Source organism: Poecile atricapillus, chromosome W (assembly GCF_030490865.1).
Source record: "Poecile atricapillus isolate bPoeAtr1 chromosome W, bPoeAtr1.hap1, whole genome shotgun sequence".
NCBI lineage: Eukaryota > Metazoa > Chordata > Aves > Passeriformes > Paridae > Poecile > Poecile atricapillus.
Genome location: NC_081288.1, coordinates 63,449,252 through 63,471,563, shown reverse-complemented (window position 1 = coordinate 63,471,563; position 22,312 = coordinate 63,449,252). Strand labels below are relative to the sequence as shown.

The window sequence follows — 22,312 nt, the reverse complement described above, 5'->3', positions numbered from 1 at the left end:
TTAGTTAGCATCTAAAAGTAAGACATTAGTTAGCAGCCACTGATTTGCCTAAATCATGTAAACAAATGCATACACACAGTCCCTGCACATTTAAACATAGCTACAACATAACTGAAGAGAAATAGCTACCAGAGATAGTCAATACATCCAAGTCAACTGATTGCATCTGTTAACAAGAAAGCATGAAAAATAACCTTCTATTTTCAGGAGAAATGGAAATGGAGAAGTAGGCAGTTATAATACATCATCAAAGTGTTAAGGGAATTAAATACCTCCAAGAATATCTACAGTCTTTGTAATGAAAGACAAATCATTCATCTGCTCAAAAGTACTCCAGCTGTAGGTTCACAGTCAAGCAGACTTTCAGAACAGGTTATGTTAGCTTACTGAAGCCTTATATTAACATCAATTTGTGTCTCCAGTTAGGTGTCCAGGGATTTATGTGTGTAGCACAAACATTTCCTTTCATAAATTTTCACTATTAAATTAGCATTTCAAATACTAATATTGGATGATAGCTGGCTGCCTTGTGATATATTTGATCCTTTCATTTTGCATTGTCTGGGCAAACTCTAACCTCATGGCAGCATCCAGCAGTTGCCAAATTTCAGGCGGGTATTCAGAGAACCGAACTGAGCTTACCTGTGATGGTCCATTCACTGTTATCACATAAGGGCACCTTTAAAGAGCTGCATGCACACCACAGATAATTCACCCGACCTCCTCCTCCTCCTAACAGGAGGACTGAAGGAACTCAGCATCACAGTTTAGAATGAAGAGGAACCACCAAGCCTACGATGCTAGAAAATAACCAAGTATTGCAAAGAAAGCATTTTACACTGAAATTTGCCCTATGAGGAATGGTAGAATTTTGGAAATACAGCATTTTTTCTGTGTTGTATGGCAGAGAACATAACTTATATAACTTGGCATGTAACATGTTGAAAACCTAGTTGTTTCTTGTAAAAATTGCATTTTAAGTTATGGACACTGCAATGACACATTTTAGAAATGTGGGATGTGCAGCCTGCCACTGTAGGATGCAAGATTTGAGACGCAAGGTCTTTAGGCCACAGAGCCAAGTAAACTGAACAGAACTTTGGTCTTTATGTGCCCAAGGAACTACTACATTAACTGTAGATAGGTTGAAACAATAAATGAAAAACTTAGAAACACACTCAAGACACCTGGAACTCTGAAAAACATGATGTTGTACATTATTTATTCAAGACCCTTTTCTCCAGTTTATGAGGTAAAGGGCAAACATTCTGCAAGACTTCCTCTTTCCCCTTCTCAAGAAGTATTTGAGGAAATGAAAAATGAAGAATTATTTTATTTGTAGCAACTGACCAGGAACCACACAAACAGAAAATTCTGTGCTTCTTTATTTCAGTCAGAGCCATATTTACATAATGCCTGGAAATTTTCAGATTTCTCAATTAGCCCTGTACAGTGCATGAACATAGATGATTTTGCTAGTTAGAATAATTTCCTGATCATTCTGAGCATTGGGCTACTTCCTGCTAAACAGACAGCAGACGACTAAGACATGAATGAAGTTATGATGTGAAGTTATAAGTTTTCATGTTCTACAAATAAAATATTTGTTTCAGGAAAGTGAACTGTAAGATTACAAACTTTCTTACAATTTCAAAAAGTAAAATAGATATTTAAAAGCTATATCCCACTTTCATTTTAACATCAACACTACTTCCATCTGAAAGAGATAGTTTATTTCACGATATCAAATTCAGTTGCTGTTTACCCACAGATGTCAGAAACACTTCAAAATAACCAAGAGTTTATTTCTTAAAAAAAACACTATAATGGTCACTTTTTTTTTATGCAATCAGTCCATTCTGGGAAGATTGTGATTCATAGTGTTGTGTCACTTTCCCTACCTGTTCTAATTTGAACTAACCATCAGTTTTAACCCTTTTCCACTGCAAAAAATACTGAGTTATGCTACTAATAAACCTCAGTTGATCTTATTTTGCCCCGTTTCTCTTTTACAGGTCTCCATTTAGCTTAATCAAGAAAGCATTCCTTCTGATTTTACAACTTCCTCTCAGGCATGAGCACAGCAAATGCACCTCAAATCCTCTGCCAAATCTAATATTTAGGGAATCTGTTAACATCCAGAAAAAACACAGAGACACCCTCTGATGAGGCACTGATAATCCTATAGTTGGCAGCGCAGGCAGCTTTCCTTGGACCAAGGGAGCCAAGCACTGTCACTGATAGGAACTTTAGTGGGGATATCTAAGAGTTTACAACCTCGTTATTCTACAATTTTGCAGCACTAAACACAAAGGGAGTCTTAAATTATGTAGGCTCCTTTACTGTTAGACTCTTAAATTTTAAGGCATATTCACAGAGCAGCACGAAAGTCTAGAGTGTTAAACACACCTTGCAGGTTTTTCTGATACACTGAGAAAAAAGAAGAGTATTTTCATTTATTAGCAGTCCAGAAGGTGGCAAACATTCAGCTATTGCTAAACTCCTGTTAGGTAATTTCAGCATGCCATGATAAACAGTATACCACAAATACTTCAGGAGTTTCAAATGCCTGAAGATAGATTTGATGTCAACTCTTTTTCCAAGCTTACAGATCTTATTCATAGCAAGTCAGCCTTTATGAACTGGAACCATTCAAAAGAAAGTCAACAAGGGTATTTTTAGGAGCAAATACTCCTAGGCATGAAACAGAATAATAAGCTTTAAAGGTTCATAGTCAAGCCCACACACACCACTGGCCAACATGGGGATACACACTATTTCCAGCACTCCATTTAACCATGAGTAAAATTTCTTTCCAGCTATATCAAACAGGAAGCTTCCAAACATTTCAACCAGCAATAACATGTATAACCACTATGTGGTTTTTATATATAAGAATAATTATCGTGGTGCACAATTAACACATATAGTCCAAGTACATATTAGCACTAGCTCTAAGTAAGTTTAATTTTATGCATATAAATTCACCTCTGGTTACAAGAAAAATCCTGAGGAAGCTCTTAAACACACAAAATCTTAAGGCAAATACACCATTAAAGCAAATACTAGCAATATAAATGAAAAATATTCCACTGCTCAAAGTTAGGAGATTTAAAAAACAACTATGTGACAGGAATCTATTATTTCAGAGCCCAAGTATTTTTTTATCTGGAGTGTTGCATTTGGGCCTTGCTTTGGGTGGGTTTTTGTTTTGGGTAGGGGTTTTTTAGTGGTTTGTTTTGTTGGTTTTCTATGTGTTTAGGAGGGGGCAGGGGACAATGGCAAATTGATTCATCCATACTACACAGGGGATCAGCTTCCACTTTATGAGGCTGAAAGTCTTATATTTGTAATGGATTCTCAGCAAATCCTTCAGAAAGCAACGGAAGTCCTGTATTCAGCACTTCAAAATGCATACCAGGTCCTGTCCTGTCCTCCAAGGGAATCACTCACAGGGCTAAAATAATCCCAGCTGCAGGTTTAGCAGCTGTTCAGCGTGACTATTTCTGTTTGGGTAAGTACGTGTTTTAAACACCCCTGCAATAAACGGGCTCCATACTGCTGATGTTAGCAGAAAAAGTCAGGGAGATAAGGAAGCACACCTAGGGGATAAGGAACACGCAGACTCTGAGGGACCCAGAGCTCAATTAAAATAAGTGCCTCCACAGGCAGGGTAGCTGGTCCTTTTGATGTCTTCCCTTGCAAGACATGCATACACTTTCACTTTGACCTCTAGGAACACTCACTCATTGGCTTTCTCACCTTCACAGGTATGTAACTGAACAAGACTATTGGTCTCATCTTGCTCAAGGCATTTTTCATTTAATATATCCCCAATAGTGATTACCAAGCATAAGGTTGGAGCTTAATAAACAGAAAAGCAAACTTTATTATACATTTCATTAATTATTAATATACTAAAGTCTTTCATGGGCATTCCAAAATGTCTAATACTCCTGAAAGAGAAGGCAAATTGTCCTCATGCCCATTTCTCATGTTTAACTAAAGCAACACAATATTGGAACTAACGAGTTTTGCCACGGTCTATTTCTGGATGCAGAAAGTGCCCTAAATGATAATGATGCATTTACAGCAGTCATGCAAATGCTTAGACTCCATATGATAGATGAGGACAAAATAGAAAGGCTTTTAAATTGTATATTTTCCACTTTCCCTTGGAAAAACTGCTGCCACCCAGCTTCAGGCTATCAGCAACAACCTCTGATTACCCAAAGCACATCATCCTTGTCAGCTACTAACACAGATGAAGCAATTCCTTCTTGGAGCTTATCAACAAGATTCCTCAGTCTCCAGGATTTCTGCACCCAGAGAGAGTTATGAGCTTAACCAGCATCAAGGTACATTGAGGCCTGACAAAAAAAATAAATTAGGAGAGTGAAATTTCCATTTCTTAGGTAATTTAAGACACTACTACAATTGAAACTTTGATGAAATCCTCCACTGCTATTGTGGGAATTATTCTTCAGAAAGCCTTTTCTTAGTATTTTGCAGTTATTTGTTCTCTAAGCAATCTATTTTAAAACATCTACAAAATCCTCTGACTCCCAAAGTATTTCTGTTGACTAAACACCTGAAGAAGTTAGAGGGGAAAAAAAGGATTTGTTCTACTGAAAAGGATTTGTCATTCTGCTAGAAGACAAAAAAACTTAAAAGTTTTATCTTGGGTTTACCAAATATGAAAAAAACACTTCAATTTAATTATGAAATCTGTTGCTATTTCTTTGGCACACTTAACAAAGGCTCTGAAAGCCTTTTTCTTTCAGTCATATCAGCTGTTCTGATACAACATACTACCCCTGCCTAAGCCTTGACCTACCCACCTTTTCTGACTCCCAGATCTACAGTAAGCCATCAATATGAATACAAGTCCAAACAGCAGCTTGTCCAATTCCTTTTCAACAAGACAACAATTTTCCAACCACAAAGCAGAACCTGATAACAATATCTGTGTTGTAATAAAAAATACTAACCTTTAGAGGAAACAAGTTAGAATTTGTATTGTATTTCCAGCACTGAACTTAACTCTCAGTGCTAGAACTGGAAATTTCCATGAACAGTATTGAAATAGCAACTTAATAAAAACAAGCTTAACAGATAAAGTAACCTTCATTGAACCGCTCCATGGACAGTCTGAACATATGCAACCAGACAAGGTTAGAGTAGTAAATCTACTACCAGGCAACTACAAAAACTAGATTCACACATTTTAGTAAGAAAGAAAGCAAAGGCAATGACAGTTCCAAAAGAAACCAAAGCCTTCTAGAGTCAGAAAACTGATAAAGAAGAAAGTGTTTAATGTCCTAAAGACAATTAAATTTCTGTCAACAGCAATGGCAAAAGCTTTGAAGTTCACTTGTCAACATTTTATCAGGTACAGATCACATCAGCTCAACAGAACAACCAGCTTTTAACAACTAGAAGTGTTTTAGTTTCAATAGATATATAGTCAGCAAAAAACAGCTTTTGCAGTCAGTTTTTCAGCTAGGTACCACAGCCAGCTTCCTTACTCTTTCCTAAATGCCTTTACAAAAAAGATGGGCTTTGCAGCACAGTCCGAAGGTAAATAAATCTGAGCTATTTTGGATGTGAGGGAAAAAACCTGAAAGCTCACCCTGCCAGACTGTCACTTCTGTACCACAAAGTTCAAATACATTCACTGCTTTCAGCTACAGCAGCAAAACATAACAAGGTGGATTTTAACAAACTGCAAGCTGACTTCAAAAACAAAGAAAAAACTTACTGTGTCAAAAACCTTGAAAGACCTCTAACAAGAGCATAAATGTCAGAATGTGTAGTAACAAAACAACTTCCAAATAGATTAGGAGTTTTTTACTTCCTGTGACTGAGGCATGAAGCACTCAGCTGGCATTCCAGAGGCACCACGTCTTTTCTACTCAAATCAAGCAAAATACATTGATCAAAAATGTTTAACCCTTTTGAGAAAGATTAAGACCAGCAGTCAAAGTTGCAGTCTTCAGAAACAAAACAACCGATTCCTAACATATAAAAAAGGATGAGTTTTAGACTAAACTGCAGTCAAATTTAGTTTGGATAGATGACTCCAAACCAGAAGTATCATGGAATGGCTTGGGCTGGAAGGGATCTTAAAAGATCATCTTGTTCCAACCCTTCATGCCATGGGCAGGGACACCTTCCACTGTCCCAGGTTGCTCCAAGCCCCACACAACCTGGCCTGGAACACTTCCAGGGATGTGGCAGCCACAGCTTCTCTGGGCAACCTGTGCCAGGGCCTCAGCACCCTCACAGGGAAGAATTTCTTCCGCATATCCAATCTAACCCTGCTCTCTGTCAGTGTGAAGCCATTCCCCTTTGTCCTGTCACTCCAGGCCCTTGTTAAGAGTCTCTCTCCATCTTTCCCATGGGTTCCCTCTAGGCACTGAAAGGCCACTGTGAGGTCTACCCTTCCCTTTCCCAGGCTGCACAATCCCAATTGTTCCCTCAGCCTTTCCTCCCAGCAGAGCTGCTCCATCCCTCTGATTGCCTTGGTGTCCCTGCTCTGGCCTGGCTGCAGCAGCTCCCTGTCCCTCCTGTGCTGGGCTCAGGGCTGGATGCAGCTCTGCAGGAGGTGCTCAGCAGAGCAGGGCAGAGGGGCAGAATCCCCCTCCCCTGCCACCCTGGGGCTCTGGGTGCTGCCCAGCACAGGGGCGTTCTGAGTTGGGGCATGTCCTGCTCTCACCCACAGCACTCCCAGGTCCTTCTGCGAGGGCTGCTCCCTCTGCTCATCCCCACCTGAATCCATCACACACAGGGATGTGCCCAACACAGGGGCAGCACCAGCACTTGGTCTGGTTAAACCTCATGAGACTCCCATGGGCCACTGCTCGAGCTTGTCCAGGTCCCTCTGGATTGCCACTGCACCCTCAGCTTGGTGTCATCTGCAAAGCTGCTGAGGGTGCCCTCAATCCCTCCATGCCATTAATGAAGATATTAAATAACACTGGTCCCAGTATGGAGCCCTGAGGGACACCACTTGTAACCAATGTCCATTTGGATTCTGAGCCACTGACTGCTTCCCTCTGGATATAACCACCCAAGTAATTCCTTTTCCATCAGCAATCCACATCTCTCCAGTTTGAAGAGAAGGATGTTGTGGGGGATCATGTCAAAGGCTTTAGAGCAATCTACATATATGACACCTGTACCCTTTTTCTTGTCCACTGATGGAGCCATTCCACTGGAAAAGGCCACAAGGTTTGTCACGCAAGATTTGCCCTCGGTTGTCTCAAATCACATTCCTGTCCTCTTTGTGCCTTATCAGAGTTTCTAAGAGTCTGTCCTATGATACTCCCAGGCACAGAGGTGAGTTGGACATGTCAGTAATTCCCAGTCTTCCTACTCCTTTTAAAGACAGGTACAATGTTTCACTCTTTCCAGCCACCTGGAACTTCACCTGATTGCCATGGCTTTCCAAATATCCTTTTAACTACAAAGAACACTATTTTTGGTTATACATCAAAAAAGAGAAAGCATAGAAAAATCTATAAGGAAACCAACTGATTGCTATACAGAAGTCTAATATTTCTTTATCCAAGGATAAAGAAAGGTATGCTCATGCATTATACATTAGTCTACTCACACTGCACATGAAACAGACTGCAGTCCAGACCTTTTGTAAAGAATACACTGACAAGTCCAAGGAAACAGTCTTAAGTAGTAGTGTTTACAAAATGATGTAAAATAAGTCACCAAGACCACAAACACAAATAAGCCACCTATAATAAGCATCAAATACATTTAAACAAATCTTCATGAAGGTCCTCTTTTAAGTTAATTGCCATTTCTGATCATCCCTTATTGGATTTAATTCTTTGAGTTCAAATTTGTCCAAACATAATCATCCTAGTTTACAGAAATGATCATTCTTATTCACTCAGCTTTTATGCTTCCAGACATGATTATCTGATGGAAGGCAACAGCTTGGTACAGCACAGCCAGCCAGAAATCATGTTCTGCTGCCAAGTATACAATGCCCAGCAGACATCAAAATACCCCTTTTTGTCCAGAATTCTTTTTTCCTGACTGCCTCTTTATTTTATTTTGAAACACTTCTAGCAAGGAAGCCTGCTCAGGAAGTTGCCTCAGCATAAAACAAACCACACAGCAAAACTGAGGTTGGAAGGACCCTCTGGAGATCAGGTAGTCCAATCTCCTGCTCAAAGCAGGTGTGATATCTCAGATTGCTCAGGATCATAGCCAGTTGAGAGACACCTCCAAGAGCAGTAGTTCCCAGAGTCATCATTCCCACCCCTTTTAAAGACAGGTACAGTATTTTACTCTTTCCTGTCACCTGGAATTTCACCTGATTGCCATGGCTTTCCATGTATCATTTTAACAACAAAGAACAATATTTGTGGTTATACATCAAATGATCCCACAGCCTGTCTGTAGTCATCCTACAGAGTACCCCTACAAGAGGGGTCAAGGCTTAGAATACAGTGATTTTAAAAGAACTTCTTTATAAAGAAGACAGACATATTTAACATAGTAGTAAATATATCTCCTCAAAAAACTGTAGCTATCTGCTCAACCAGAACCTCACTAGCATTAGGTCTTTTAGAAAATATATTGTAAAAACATGGGAGATGATGGGGGATATGCATTAAAATGTAATATGCTTTCACCACAAACAGCACAGTTTAGTGGTCTAGAAAATCTTACATTTCAAAGGAAGTACAGGTCACCAAAATCAAGCTGCCTAGCATAGGTCTCTGGTAAATCCAGACAGATTCCCCTGAGCTGTTTTCATGTTTGCTATAGTTCAAATTCAAAAGAGCTCCCTCTCAAATGGTAGAAGTTTGTCCTACTGAATACAGCAAATTTGGACAGTGTACTTACCTCCAATTGTGTCAGTACTGACACTGCCAAACCTTTCTTTTTACTTAAAGAAAAAGACTTGTTTTTGTAAAAGTACTTCTGCTTTATGAAGCTTCCTTTCTTTAGAGCTTAAATTATCCCAGCATCTGAAAGTCTCTGTCACATTGGGGCAGCACAAATTGCTGATATTACAAAGTACTTCATATTATCTTTCATATGTATACTTTTACACTGAGACAAGAATAACTTGCCTCAAAAAAGTTTATACTTATATCCAGATACAAACATCAGACAGGCAGTACATCCACACAGTATCTGTTGTAATTTATGTATACTTACTGTAGGTTGGAAGAGTTACTTCAGATTTAACTTTGATCATTTTAAAAGCTACTTACATGTGGCCTTCCTTGACAATAAAAATTGACAAAGGTTCAATTCTGAATCCTGTACCCTACCCAAGTGGATAATCCTCAAGTTTATGCCCATTAAAGCTCTCAACAGAAGTAGGTCAAAATCCAAAAGGTTAATTTCTACCCTGAAGGCTATTTCTGCAGATCACAATAATGATGGTGTATTGCAGCTCTCTCCACAATTTCATAAATTGCACAAAAATAATATTTTCTACAATACGAGTAAAAAATAAAATCAAAATATTGAATAAAATATTTGGATTACCTCCCAGAAGCTATCACTAGAAACTTCTACTCCAACAGAATCATCATATGAGCCAGACATTGCTAAGTATGAAGAGCTTGGAATTATTCAGAGCTTAAACACCTTCAGAATCTGTAGAAACAGAAAAAAATCCACATTTATGAGCATTATCAATGAAGTGGAGTTATGAAATTATGAAAATATGTTAAGCAACTTCATTCAATATTTTGATATCTAGATATTTTGATATCCATTAAATAAAAACAAGAGGTAACCACACAGAGCATTTTGGAACAGAAAAATTCTACCACACAGTTTGTAACTCTTATCATGACATTGGTTGTCCAGAAAACACTCAGTGCATCTACTTACATCACGTTTCACTAGACTCTTGAGTTTATTTAATGATAAAATTTCCTATCGTGATAAAAAAAAAAAGATTGAGCAATGAGATGCTTACTCATTAACTACTCCACTTTCAAAGCATTCCTATGAGACAATCAGCTGACCTTTGCTTCTACAACAATAACCTGCACTGATTTCTATTCCTTTTCCACTGGAAATCTGTTATACAATGAAACCCACTGGAAATATTTAAGGCCAAAATTTGTTGAGTTAAAGAAAAATAAATGTATTCTTGTCATTGCTCTATTTTAGCAAATCAAACAAACTGAAAACTCATCAGTTTTGAATTCTGAGTTTTATTAAAAAATAAATCATTACTTTAACAATTCAGACATTTTCACCTTAGCTGCAAAGAAGAAAAATATAATCTATCCTCATCGAAGCAGATGACTTAATGAATCACTGGGTATGAAAAAAGTTACGGTTACCCTAAGCTAACAGGTAAGATTAACATCAAAAACATTACTGAGACAAAAATCCAGGCACTTGCATCCACAAATGCAGTTTGTGGGCTGGAGACCAAGAGGTAGGAGAGAAAGGAAACAGCTGCCTCCCAAAACATAAACACACACACAAATCCCTATCCCATTTCTGCAGATATTTCACCAGGTTCTCCGGTTTAGATGCCTCCTGCCAAGTTTATCCCTAACTACTACCAGGGATACATACAGGTAAACAGATTTTACCACCCTTTGTGGGATGAATACTTTCATCAGTCTGTGAGTTGTAGCTCCCTCTCTTTTTTTTTTGCCTTGTCAATCGTGCTTCCCTTAAAATACCATGGGCCCTTCAAAAGGGGGCAGAAAACATCTCCAAACCTGACCTTGCTGCCCAGTGATTATGACACGCTGATGAGAGGAACAGCATTGAAAGCCTCCCAGGCAAGGAAAATTTAACACTAAATTAGAATTTCTGGGATACACTGAAAATAACTGCCATAAGGGTAGGCACTTATTCATAACAAAACCCAGCTACTGAAATGAAACAGTTCTTTGGACAGTTGCAGCACAAACATAACAAAAATACTCTGGCTAGGAAGACAAGATATTTCTTCTTATCAGTTTTTCATCCAATTAATTCATGTAATGCAATTCACAAAAAGCTTACATTAATGCTGAATATGGAACTAAAAACCACAACAGGAACATCAATTGTTACAATTTTATTTTTAAAAGACAGCCAAAATATAAGAAGGGTTCTGCAAAATGGCAAACTAGAAAGGAAAATCATATAAAGGGAAATTATTTTTACATGTTAGTGTAACAATCTTTAAATTACATAATGAGTAATTACCAAAAAAACAGTTTTTCCACCTGTACTTTTACTGAGCCAAGAGGGAAAAGTTTAAACACTATTCAATTGTCAGTTTCTCTAGTAGCACATCTTTGCATGGAATGTGTTCTTTCCAGAAAAAATTTGTCCCTTACAATTTTTACAGTTAAGGTAAGCAAAGATCACATTTGTAAGTGTGTTTTTTCACATCCTTTTCTAGAGAGCTATAAGCAGCATAAGGAGGAAACCGAAGTGCAACAAGCTTGCAACTAGCTGGACCAATTAATAAAAATAGTTTAAGATTAAACAGCTGGACATGCCATGCAGAACGAGGGAGGAATGCGGTTCTGAAGGTCATCAGGAAGGGTTAGGGCAGTTTTTCTCCACTACACCTTTCAACCAAAACGTTCACTGCCATTTGGAAGAGGTCTGGCAGACAGCTGTAGAGTTCAGCATCTCGGAAAAAGAAACTCCGAAGTATAAACTTAAAGGAAAGTTTCAGCCCATCCCATCCAGTCATCCATCCCACTCTCCCAAACCACACCAGCAGTATTTTTCCCCCTCCAATTACAGATAAAAAAGACAATGAAAGTGTTCTGAAGTAATAATACCATGTCCACTTACCTCTAACAAAATAGCTTAAACTGTATCATTCCTGCAAATTAACTCTGAAAAATTACATAAAAAGATCGAAAAAGCTCAAACACAGGAACATTTTCTTAAATGAAGGAACAGGTTGTGGTAACTGTTTTTTTTTTAAAAAAACAAAACCTTTTATTCCTTCTCAACTACAACTACATAATACATGGAGTTATCCTTTTTTTCCATAGAAGCATGAAAATGAACAGCACTCAGGAAATACTGATGGAATTAAGGTTTTAATATGCCAAATACTATGCTGTGAGAAAGTATGAGCAAGCGTATTTAGGGAAATATTGTGAAGTCATAGCAACAACTGGTACAGAAAAACACTATTTACACAGTCCTACTTAAAATAAACTGTATACTGAGATAGGAACATTAAGTGGTGTGAGTCATGCTACCCTCACAAAATAGAATTATTACAGCAGCCAGGCCTTTAGCACATTTTTTGTCAGGGTTTGGTCCTCCCATCCTCCAAGTGAATTTGCAGAGGTTTCACAAGTTCATTGCACTTTTTGTTTTGCAGGGTCTTCCATTTCACTATAAAAGTAAGCCTATGAACAACTACAGTTTGTCATGTAAAATCTAGAAAATTTAGATGGAAACAACAAGAAAGACGAGCTCAGCACAGATTATCCACAATTGATCACGTGCATCTCACAGAGCTGGGGGTTCTTTGGTCAGCTGGATTGCAGCAGAACCAATAACTCCATATGAAAACACAGTGCTCACACACACTTCCTATGTTACCACAACAGTTTGGCTTCATCCACTCTTCTTCTTCTCATTCCACAACTCCCAGGCCCATCTCTTTAGCACCTTTTTCTTGTCCCCCAACTGCTAAGCAAACAGTAGCACAGTGCTGTAGCTACCAAAAACAGCAGCCCAGAGAAAGCCTTACCAGTTGAGAGCTCCTGCTGCCTTTTGTCACAAGCACACTTTAGCCACAAGAGCTTATATAGGCTAAAAATAAACCACAAAGTCCAACTGTAGAAAGTAACTCCATCCTAAACAGTACATACTGTAATAGCTACAGAAATGATGCAAACAAACAAGGCTCCAGTTTCTTGGTCCCGGCTTTTAAGTAATTCTTGTAAATTAGGATACATTGATCTTTGACACAGGGAAACATACCTTAATAAATAAATGTGGCTTTTGTTTTTTTAAAGCTTCCTCTTAGGGAACATTCTAGCCACGCTTTATGCTAAAGACCTTGAACTTCTTCCTCACAGCTAGTGCCTCACTATGTGAAAAGAAGTGCTATAAACATCCTGAGGGCTTAACACACAAGGATTTTAGAAAATATTAACTAATAATGAGCAAGTAGACCTTCAGATACCAAACACAAAACCAGCTGAACACAAGACACTGCCTCTGCTCTCATAAGTTGGTTTTGATATTACTTTGAAAGCAATTTGCAAAATTCCTTGCTTTGTTCATGCTGAAATACTTTGGGGTTTTTTTTGTTTGTTTGTTTGTTTGTTTTGTTTTTCTGTGCAACAAATGCGGACTATTAAGCTAAAATAATGCAGAGAATCCAAAAATTTCTTCCAAGGCATTTTTCAACAGGAAGATGGGGAAAAGATTTAAAGAAATCCTTTTGTTAAACCACCTCAGGCTTTTAACAACAAATAACTTTAATGAACTCTTACTGTGAAGCAGGTAGGATTGTTTAAAGTGAGATTTTAACATTCTGATTTCTTTTGGAAGATTATGCCTATTTTGAAAATATATTTCACTAAACTCAAAAAGATGGCATTAAAAAAAATATTTCTAATTACAGACCCATGTACTGTGATGAGCTGCTTTAAAGCATGGCAATCACTAAACCGTGGCCCTAGGCGACGAACTGGTCCACAACAGAGAAACATCCTAGAATCACAGCATGACCAGCCCAAGCTTCTAAGCATGATCAGCCCAAGTTGTTCAGGGCTTTTATACGGATGGATCTTATAAACTACCAGGGATGGAGCTGGCACAACCTCTCTGTGCAACCTATTCCAGTGATTAACTATCCTCAAGATGAGATACAGAAGAAAAAAAAAGTAATCCATATTTAGAAAACCAAATGGTGTTGCCATGCATTGTCTCCAAGGACTCTACAGATGCAAGCTGAGACAGAGACAGTCTATCAGCATCTGGAAGAGAAAAGCACCCGGTCACACTACCTTTTGAACTTATTTTTGGATTGACAGCATTTGTTACTATAGATCTCACTTGTCAAGATTCCAAGTTTCATGACTAAGAAACGAATCACGTATAAAGACATGACTCAACTTCAATTAGCTGCTCATAAGAACTTTCAGCTGTAATATTTTTCCTTATTATTCACTGAAGACTCAGGTTTTGTTCCACACAAGATAGGAAAGAAACGAGACTTGTACAGAAATACATATAATCTGTGCTTTAAGTGTGAACTACTGTGGTTGGCTACCAAGTGTACCTGCCATGAATATGCTCAATCTCATATTCTCTGGTTAAATAAAGCAATTTAGATACTACTTTCTCTTAACTTGCTCTATAAGAGTTTCCAGTTTTCAGGGTTGCAATCAGTTTACTATTTACATAGAAAAAAGTGACATAATTTCTTTAGCAGTATGTGAAATCATGTACCAAAAGCTTTTAAGAATCACAGCTACTGACACGGCAAAGTCCATAAATAAATATGAAAAGTAAATACAGGAAAAAAGAATGCTTTGGTTTACACATTCAAGTGACACCAAAAAATTCCAGCCCCTGGGTGCAGGGAAGAAATGCATCAAACCATGATTAATCACTGCTACTCAATGCTGTGAAGTGTTCCAATTGAAATCAGTAGACATGACTGCATTTTAGTAATAGAGGGTAGGCCTTAGATTTTCAAAGGTAGAGGCTCAAATTGATGGCTTGGACCTAGTTCCTCAATCTATAAAAAAGGGAGAATAGCACCCTCCTCCACAGGGATCTAAAATAATCCCTTAGTCTCCACTAAGAAAACAACTCCAGCAACAAACACCAAAGAAGTCCATAAAAGGAAACTGAATCACTGTTTATTGGGGAATTCAGCCTTTATGTTATAGTTGGCAAAGTCATGCACCAAACGATATTTGGAAAGAAGTTTACAGCAACCTATTTGGTGAACCGTGAGCACTAAAGGACGGAATCTAGGAAATGCATGCTGTTATAGACTCAGCAAGCTTATTTCCTACCAGGCACACTTCTCTGAGACAGAGCAGTGCTTATTTCCTGGACTTTCTAGTTTGGATAACTGAGTAATTTGCCACCTAGACATTTTTCAGTTAGCAAATAACATAAATTGACATTAAATAACAAAAAGCTATCAGATCATAGTAGTCATTCATAACCCTGAATAACAAGAGACTCATGGCACTACTCAGTTAAGGAAATCGCCTGTGTTCAAGGCTGCTTGGTCCACAACAATCTCCTTGGTATTGGATTATATTCACCCATGCCCATGTTTGTTAAACGCTGAATGTGAAAACACTGAAAGTAGCACTCATTCACTGCCCTAAATATACAAGCCATGAACACACATTCAAGCCATAGTTTCAGCACACATCAGAAAATCACTAAAGAGATTAAACTTCTATGATAATTACACATGTAAAAAAATCCCACACAACTAGTGAGGAGAAAGTCTCTAAAATTAAACTCTTCAGGCGCCTTAACACTGTGCATTGCAATCTTACAGATGATAGATTTCATAATGAATGATAAAAAGAATAAGAACAGCCATTTATTTTATTAAATAAATGAAACTTATAATTACCGATCAAACAATTTGATTAACACACAGCACAGAAGTGTACCTGAAACACAAAGCAATGACCCAACACTCTCAAAAAGACTTAGCCTGCACATTTTGTTTCATCCATGTACAAATACTACCTCTCTATCACACTCCAAAGACTGGAAGAGCCCTGGAGTTAGCAGCTCTTATCTCCTGTCCTCCTTCCCCATAATCAGTGGCCAGACATGCTGGTTAGACACGTTGCTGTTACACATGCTGGTTTTTTGCACACTCACAACCTAACCATCCCTATGAGCTCCCACATGCTACCAGCACAGCCTCCCTCTAACTAATCCAACTAACAAGGAGATACCTGAAATAGTAGAACACTGACTTTGAAGAAAAATTAATTTTTAGTCTCAGCTTGACAAGCCAATGCATGTAGGTATATTATTTTAATTGTGCAATTTTTGTTCTGACCAGGAAATGTATTAGTTGTCTTCAGAGGCTTTGCAGAGGTTTCTATTTGCAGTTAAAAAGACGCTGACCACAGAAATTATTAACACTGCAAAATATATGCTTTAAATGGCATAGATATACCAGCTAAGATGCAAAGTTGATGAAGTGATGTGGGGAGCTTTAAAAAATTTGCATCTATTTAAAACAAACCATAACATTTTCAGACTATACTTTTTTTAATCTGGAATTATGAGGGAAAAACCTACACTAATGTTTTCTTCACTGCAAAGGAAAAAGTGCATAAAATTTGTCTTTGAATAAGTTTTGCCAGAAAACCAGCTGAAGAAGTCACAATTATTTGTCAATTAAAATAACATTAAAAAATATTCTTTGACTTTTCAAATTGAAAGTTTTCTACTGTTTAGGATCAAGTGATTAAAATGATAAAGTGCAGGAAGAACCTTAATTTAATTACAAGTGTTCACCTCTTTCAAATGTCCATTTTTGTAATGCCTGTGACATCACAAACTAATTTATATGTCCTGTCAAAGTCTCCCAAAATGAAATTTTCCATAATATCTTGGCATCCTTCCTAAATAAATAAAATCAGGATAAATATGCTTTTAGGTTTGTTTCAAAAAAAGCATGAAGGGGGCAAAAGAACACATCTTCAACTTGCAAATTATACTTTGTAAGCATTTAGTTAGAAAGAAATCTTTTAAAAGTGTCCAGATATTAAAAAAATAAATAATTGACCCTTTATCTAGTGGAATTAGATGACTTGTTATATACACTCATAATGAAAACTTATTTTCATAAAATGTCAAGGGAAATATCTAAAGCATATACACTTAATATTTAGTTTCAGGAGAATTTTACAACAGTGCAAAATCAAGGACAATGCAGAGGAGTGATATTGATGGATTCTTCAGGAAAGAAACCATGAAACAGCATTTACAGCTGCACTGACAAACAGTAGCAGACAGCAGTGACATGTACACAACTGTTCTAAAATGGCATTAATTAAGAAGCAAAATAGAGCATTACAAGAAGCACTGCCTCAGACATCAAAACTTACTTATGTGACCACCCAGCACGAACACTGCTCTACTTCAAAACAGAAATCCCACAAAGGGACATAAATTAAAAGCAATACAATAACCAATCTAGAAATAGATACGTGTTGTGGACAGCAGGCTGCATGAGCCCCGAACCATCAGTCCAAACATGATAAACAAGCTCCCCTACATTCAAACAAACATCGCAAAATATCACACCCAGCCAAAAATACTTTTGTATCAGCTGTGTCACGGTAGAGTACATTTTGGTAGGAAAAAGCAACTGTAACAGTTGTTTGGAAAGTCATTCCACATTCTGTTTACAAGCTATTTACTTAAAAAGGCATACCTTAATTCACTTGTAATTTTTCCAGCTATTGAGCTGGGCAGCATAACTGCACAGATAACCACAATACCTGCACAGCACTGCCTGACCTCCATTTCCACAAACACAATTCTCTCATCAGTGTGTACTTTAGCACTTCCTGTGGGCTGATGAAAACCTTGTAGCTCAAGCTAATGTCTTGTTTATCCTCCCCCCACAATGCAGCACTCAAAACAACACTGGGTTTTCAGTCATAATATGATTCTGTATAGTTGCAAAGCCGAATATTCAGTGTACTATACCAAATACTATACTGTACCTTTAGGAAAGGTCATGAGTAGCCCATTTTAAAGGAAAGTATTTTCAATCATACAACCGGCTTCAGTGGAGGAGAGTGTTTTTAAATATCTCAGTGAAACACGTAGGCACACTTTGCAGATGAGTCACTTAGGAAACAGATGTGTTGTTTCATAGTCAAAAGCTGTACTTTTCCATCTCAGGAAATACAGGGCTGTAATGTTAATTAATGAAATACTGACGTGCATTGAATAGCAGTAGATCTAAACCCTTAAATGAAGGTGAAACAGGACAGTCTTCCTGAATCTGAAGGTTGCACTGAGGAGATACTGTTCTTTACTTCAGGAGAGAACCAATTCAGATACCTCACCTGAACTAAATTTAGCCTGGTCTTTAACAAAGACTTGTTTCCAAAGCCTAAATCACTGTTAGAAACTAAATCTGTGCATTAACAACACATCAGAATTCCCTATCTTCTGATCATTTTAGAGAGATACAGAGATTGACAAAAACTAGGAAGGCTGACTGGGGGGCAGGGGAAGCTGCATGGGTGAACCCAGGAAAATCTGTGCACTCTTCAAGTACTAGTGGATTTTTCTGTCACTTTTTGGAGCTATAAATAAAAGGAGAAGGGGAAGTGATGATTTCCTTACCATGGATAAAGAAAAAGCATAAAGAAAACAGACCTTCCTGTAGAGTGTCTCAGAAGGACACTGCTGAAGGTGAGAGAAGACCCCCAGACACAGCAATATAACAGACTGCAACGTGCTCATGTTATACTTCATATAAACACTAGAGAGACACCACATTTCCACACAAAACTCCTTGGGGCTGAATGGATTTTTCTCTAGTAAGCAAAACCAGCAATTTTCTAGGCTAGATCCTCAACACAAGTAGCCTATAACATCAGAAATTATTTGCTAGCATAGCTTTTGCTCAAGGGATAGCCAAAGATAGAAGAGAACTGAACCCCAGGACTTGTACCCTAAAGCAGAAATTAAATGACCACTTTTATAATGGCTGTCTTAGATCAAAGCTGTGAAAAGGCTCTAAACAGTAGTTTCCATAATTACCAAATCTTTCTGCAGTTATTATCCCCTCACTGCCATAGCCCTGCTGACAAAAAGCACGTCAAATCATCATGCAACATTCCTCAACTCGCAAAATACATTAAAGGGTAGTTCAGTATTTGAGGAAAACACTACCAATGTAAAAGAAAGATAGCCTTACAACTTAAAAGCAACACTTTCAGCTGTGATAGTCATGAGATTATGCTCCATTTAATCAGTTTTATTTCTGGAGCTGAAACAAAATGTACAGACCTCTGCAGAATACAATTCATAAATGCAGAAAGAAAACAACCACAGGCACATTTAACTTCAACTATCCTTCTTTACAGTAAGTCAAATAAGTAATTATTCATTTAGGAACAATAAAAGATCTGTTCAAGTGTTTAAAAATCAGTGCTATACTGTAACAGTATAAAAGACCATATGACTTCATTTCATATTTAAGATTAAACAAGATTAATTCAGATTTTAAAGCAAACTGAATGCAGCTTCTAAAGAACTATTAAGAGAATTTAAATTGCTTGCTTGTGTTAAAGCTGGAGGGAAGGTTACTCAGTACTTAGTTTCATTAACATGGTCACAGAAAAAAGAAACTCTTGAATTCTATTTAAACAGACTTTCAGCTCAGTGAATCTGAAGTAAACTTTAGCCAGGACTTCTCATGTTTCTAGGCAATTAGGTTTTCTGATCCTGAAATGCATTACTGCATTATTGCAAAAAGGTCAGAAGACCTCTACTTACAGCTTAGTAAGCTAGACAACATGGGCTGCTGACTAAGTAGAATTAAACATTCCCTAAAAACATGTAACTATTTTCTTTAATAAATACAATGAAGTAACTCCTTACATATACTAGACTCACTGGCCTAAGCTCTCTGGAAGTATCCATAAATATGAGGACCAGAGATCATATTTTACTGCTTTCCCTGTACATGTAATTTGACAAGGAAAGACAGAAGGGGAGGGGGGGGTGGTGCTGGTTCTGGTTTGTCTGGGCTTTTTTTTAAACACATATCGTACACTTACACCTACTTTAACCCTAATGCAACTGAAAAATCAAGAGTTTTCAATGTGTAAAATAAAGTGCTGCTTTAAAAGAGGCACATGAGATTCAGGTTAGGTAAGAGAGAAGATGAAGGTTTCTCTTTGGTTTGCAAAAGTTTCATTAATCTTATTAAGGGTTTAGAAAAGAAAGCACAGCAGAACAGCCAGTCTTCCCCATGATTTTCCGTGATCTGGATACATGTTATGTGACCTTATACAGCTCTCAAACACACAAATCACTCAGCTGTAGAATCCCTAAATGTAATAATGTGAAATGAATGCTTAAATTTAATTAAATAACGTCACAAAGAGTAGTCTTTCCTACTCTGCTGCCACTTTTCAGGAAAAGCATTATGTCATTTTAAATTAATGCTTGACCAAAGTATAAGTAGGTCAGCCATCTACTCTGCAACCTAAATTGGACGGAAGTTCAAGGAAAGCGGGACAAGAGGCCACGTGAACTGACAGTTCTTGCACTCACCATCACCATTATGTTTTTGCAGTTAATAAAGCTGTGCCATCACTGACTGTGAAGCACTGAAACAGCTGCAAGTAACCTGAATTTGGGGAAAAATCAGAAGACAGAAAAAAGAAAAGTACATAACCCCAACCAAATTCAATTTAGTGCTCTCTCAAGGGAAGTCTGAAAAACTGCTGTTGAAAATTCAAGTACACAAGACTAATATCAAATAAGACCAAAAAAGATCATGGTATTGAAACAAAGTCTTAGAAAAGCAAGTGTCTTTTTTCTCATATATGCTGCTAACTTCAGCATTTTAAATGGTTACATAAGGATGCAAAATCAATTGCTACTACAGGTACAATATCACACCTTTTTTCTTTTTGAATTTAACTTAACTCATATGTCCATAATCCCTACACTCACAAAATAGCCATATGATAGTCATAACAGCTGAAAAACACCGGCACAAATAGCTTCAGAATAAAGTGATCAAATTTCTTTAGCTATTTAGTTTACTGCAAATCATTCTACACATAATCATAAAACTGCTGAATGTTAGACTCTAGGAAGTCTGGAGTCATTATATTCAAATGGAACATCATCTTCTAAGTGAAAATAGAATTCAATTGGTATTTCTGCATGATGTGTAATAACATGAAGCAATCTCAGTAGAAAAAAGTTAGTATCATTTAATAAAATCATTCTGGAATTACAACATCCAATTTGCACACACTCAAAAGGAACAGCTTGAGCTGGATTTCTAACATGTACTTTTTGCATAAACCACATATATATAATAGTCTATATGCACACAAACACATAAACCCAGATACAGAGTTTTAGCCTAGAGCTATGTTTAACACGTTGAGATTTTCAGCCATCTTATAAAAGGCACTACCAGGGTCCACCTCGAAGAGATTTTACTACTTAGTAAGTGATGTCATGCTGCTGAGTTCAGCCTGAATTTCTCACTAGATTCCATCCCACATTTGTCTCCCAAGGTTTGTGTTTGAGCTGACAGCTGGGATAGCCCCACACTCCTGTCCAAGACCAGGGTGGGGTGACAATGAACACAACAGAACTGCACTATGACCCTGCAGGCAGGGTTCTGTGTCCCTGCTCACAGTAATATCTCAGCCAGTGCTCTACAATAGTTTGTGGTGACTGAAATGAGTCACCTGTCTACATATGACTGCCATTATAAAGCTATATCTCCATATGGCTCGTCAGTTAAGACGCTGAGCAGCAAAGGAATCAAAGGATTAAATGGTTCAACAGCTGAAACAGCTGCAAGGTGAGAGCTTCAATTATACAGAAATACCTTCCAAGTTTAACTGAAAATAAGATTTCTATTTCCCCAAAAATAAGAAAACCAAGTGATGTGCTTACTCAACAATAAATTTCACATTTAACTATCTTTATCATATGGTAGAATAAAATAGATATATAAGACTTTGAAACACTGCAGAAAAAAGTATTAGACAATGAAGAAAACATGACAGAAATTGATGATAGAAAAATATTATTTATAATATTTTACATGCAATACATATGATGCTTTTCATAATCACACTCTTTAGCATCACAATTCAAGTCAAGTGCATTTCAGCTGAGATTTCACCTATGAAACTTAAGTACAGACATTTCTCATTTTGGTTCTGAAGGCTTAAAGCCTTAATATAAACATTATGAGAAAAAGTAGGCCCACCTCTAGCAAATCTCCTAAACCCACAAAGCTAATGCCACCTCTAGTAACAAACAGTGCCCCTGGTAACTCCTTGGTCACTTTAAGCCTTCTGGAGAAAGTGAGAAGTTTCTCTACCCCATGAAGAGAATTCCTCCAGTAACTCCAGCCATGAGCTCATTGACATTTGTTCCTAATAAAGGCATCTTAACAGCTGAAGAGTCAGGGTCACAAGGGACTTCACACAATCAAGTCATGTCTCAGACCACAGCTGTTTCAAAGTTGCTTTGTCCTCACTGCTAAAGCTTAAGGGCACATGAAAGAACAATTGTAAAAATTATTTTAAAAACATAC

General features: G+C 37.6%; 1 protein-coding gene across 5 annotated transcripts in view; it reads right to left on the bottom strand.

Annotated features, from left to right (window-relative positions):
• LOC131591464 (protein kinase C and casein kinase substrate in neurons protein 2) overlaps nucleotides 1-22,312 on the bottom strand; it is a 53,920-nt gene that overhangs the window by 16,571 nt on the left and 15,037 nt on the right. For 4 of the 5 annotated variants that reach the window (XM_058862196.1, XM_058862198.1, XM_058862199.1 and 1 more), the window contains exon 2: nucleotides 9,532-9,642. The exons of the other annotated variant lie outside the window; for it this stretch is intronic. In XM_058862196.1, the coding sequence (XP_058718179.1) occupies nucleotides 9,532-9,591 (60 nt within the window). In that variant the 5' untranslated portion in view covers nucleotides 9,592-9,642. The remainder of the gene's footprint in view (nucleotides 1-9,531; nucleotides 9,643-22,312) is intronic. 5 annotated transcript variants of the gene reach the window in all.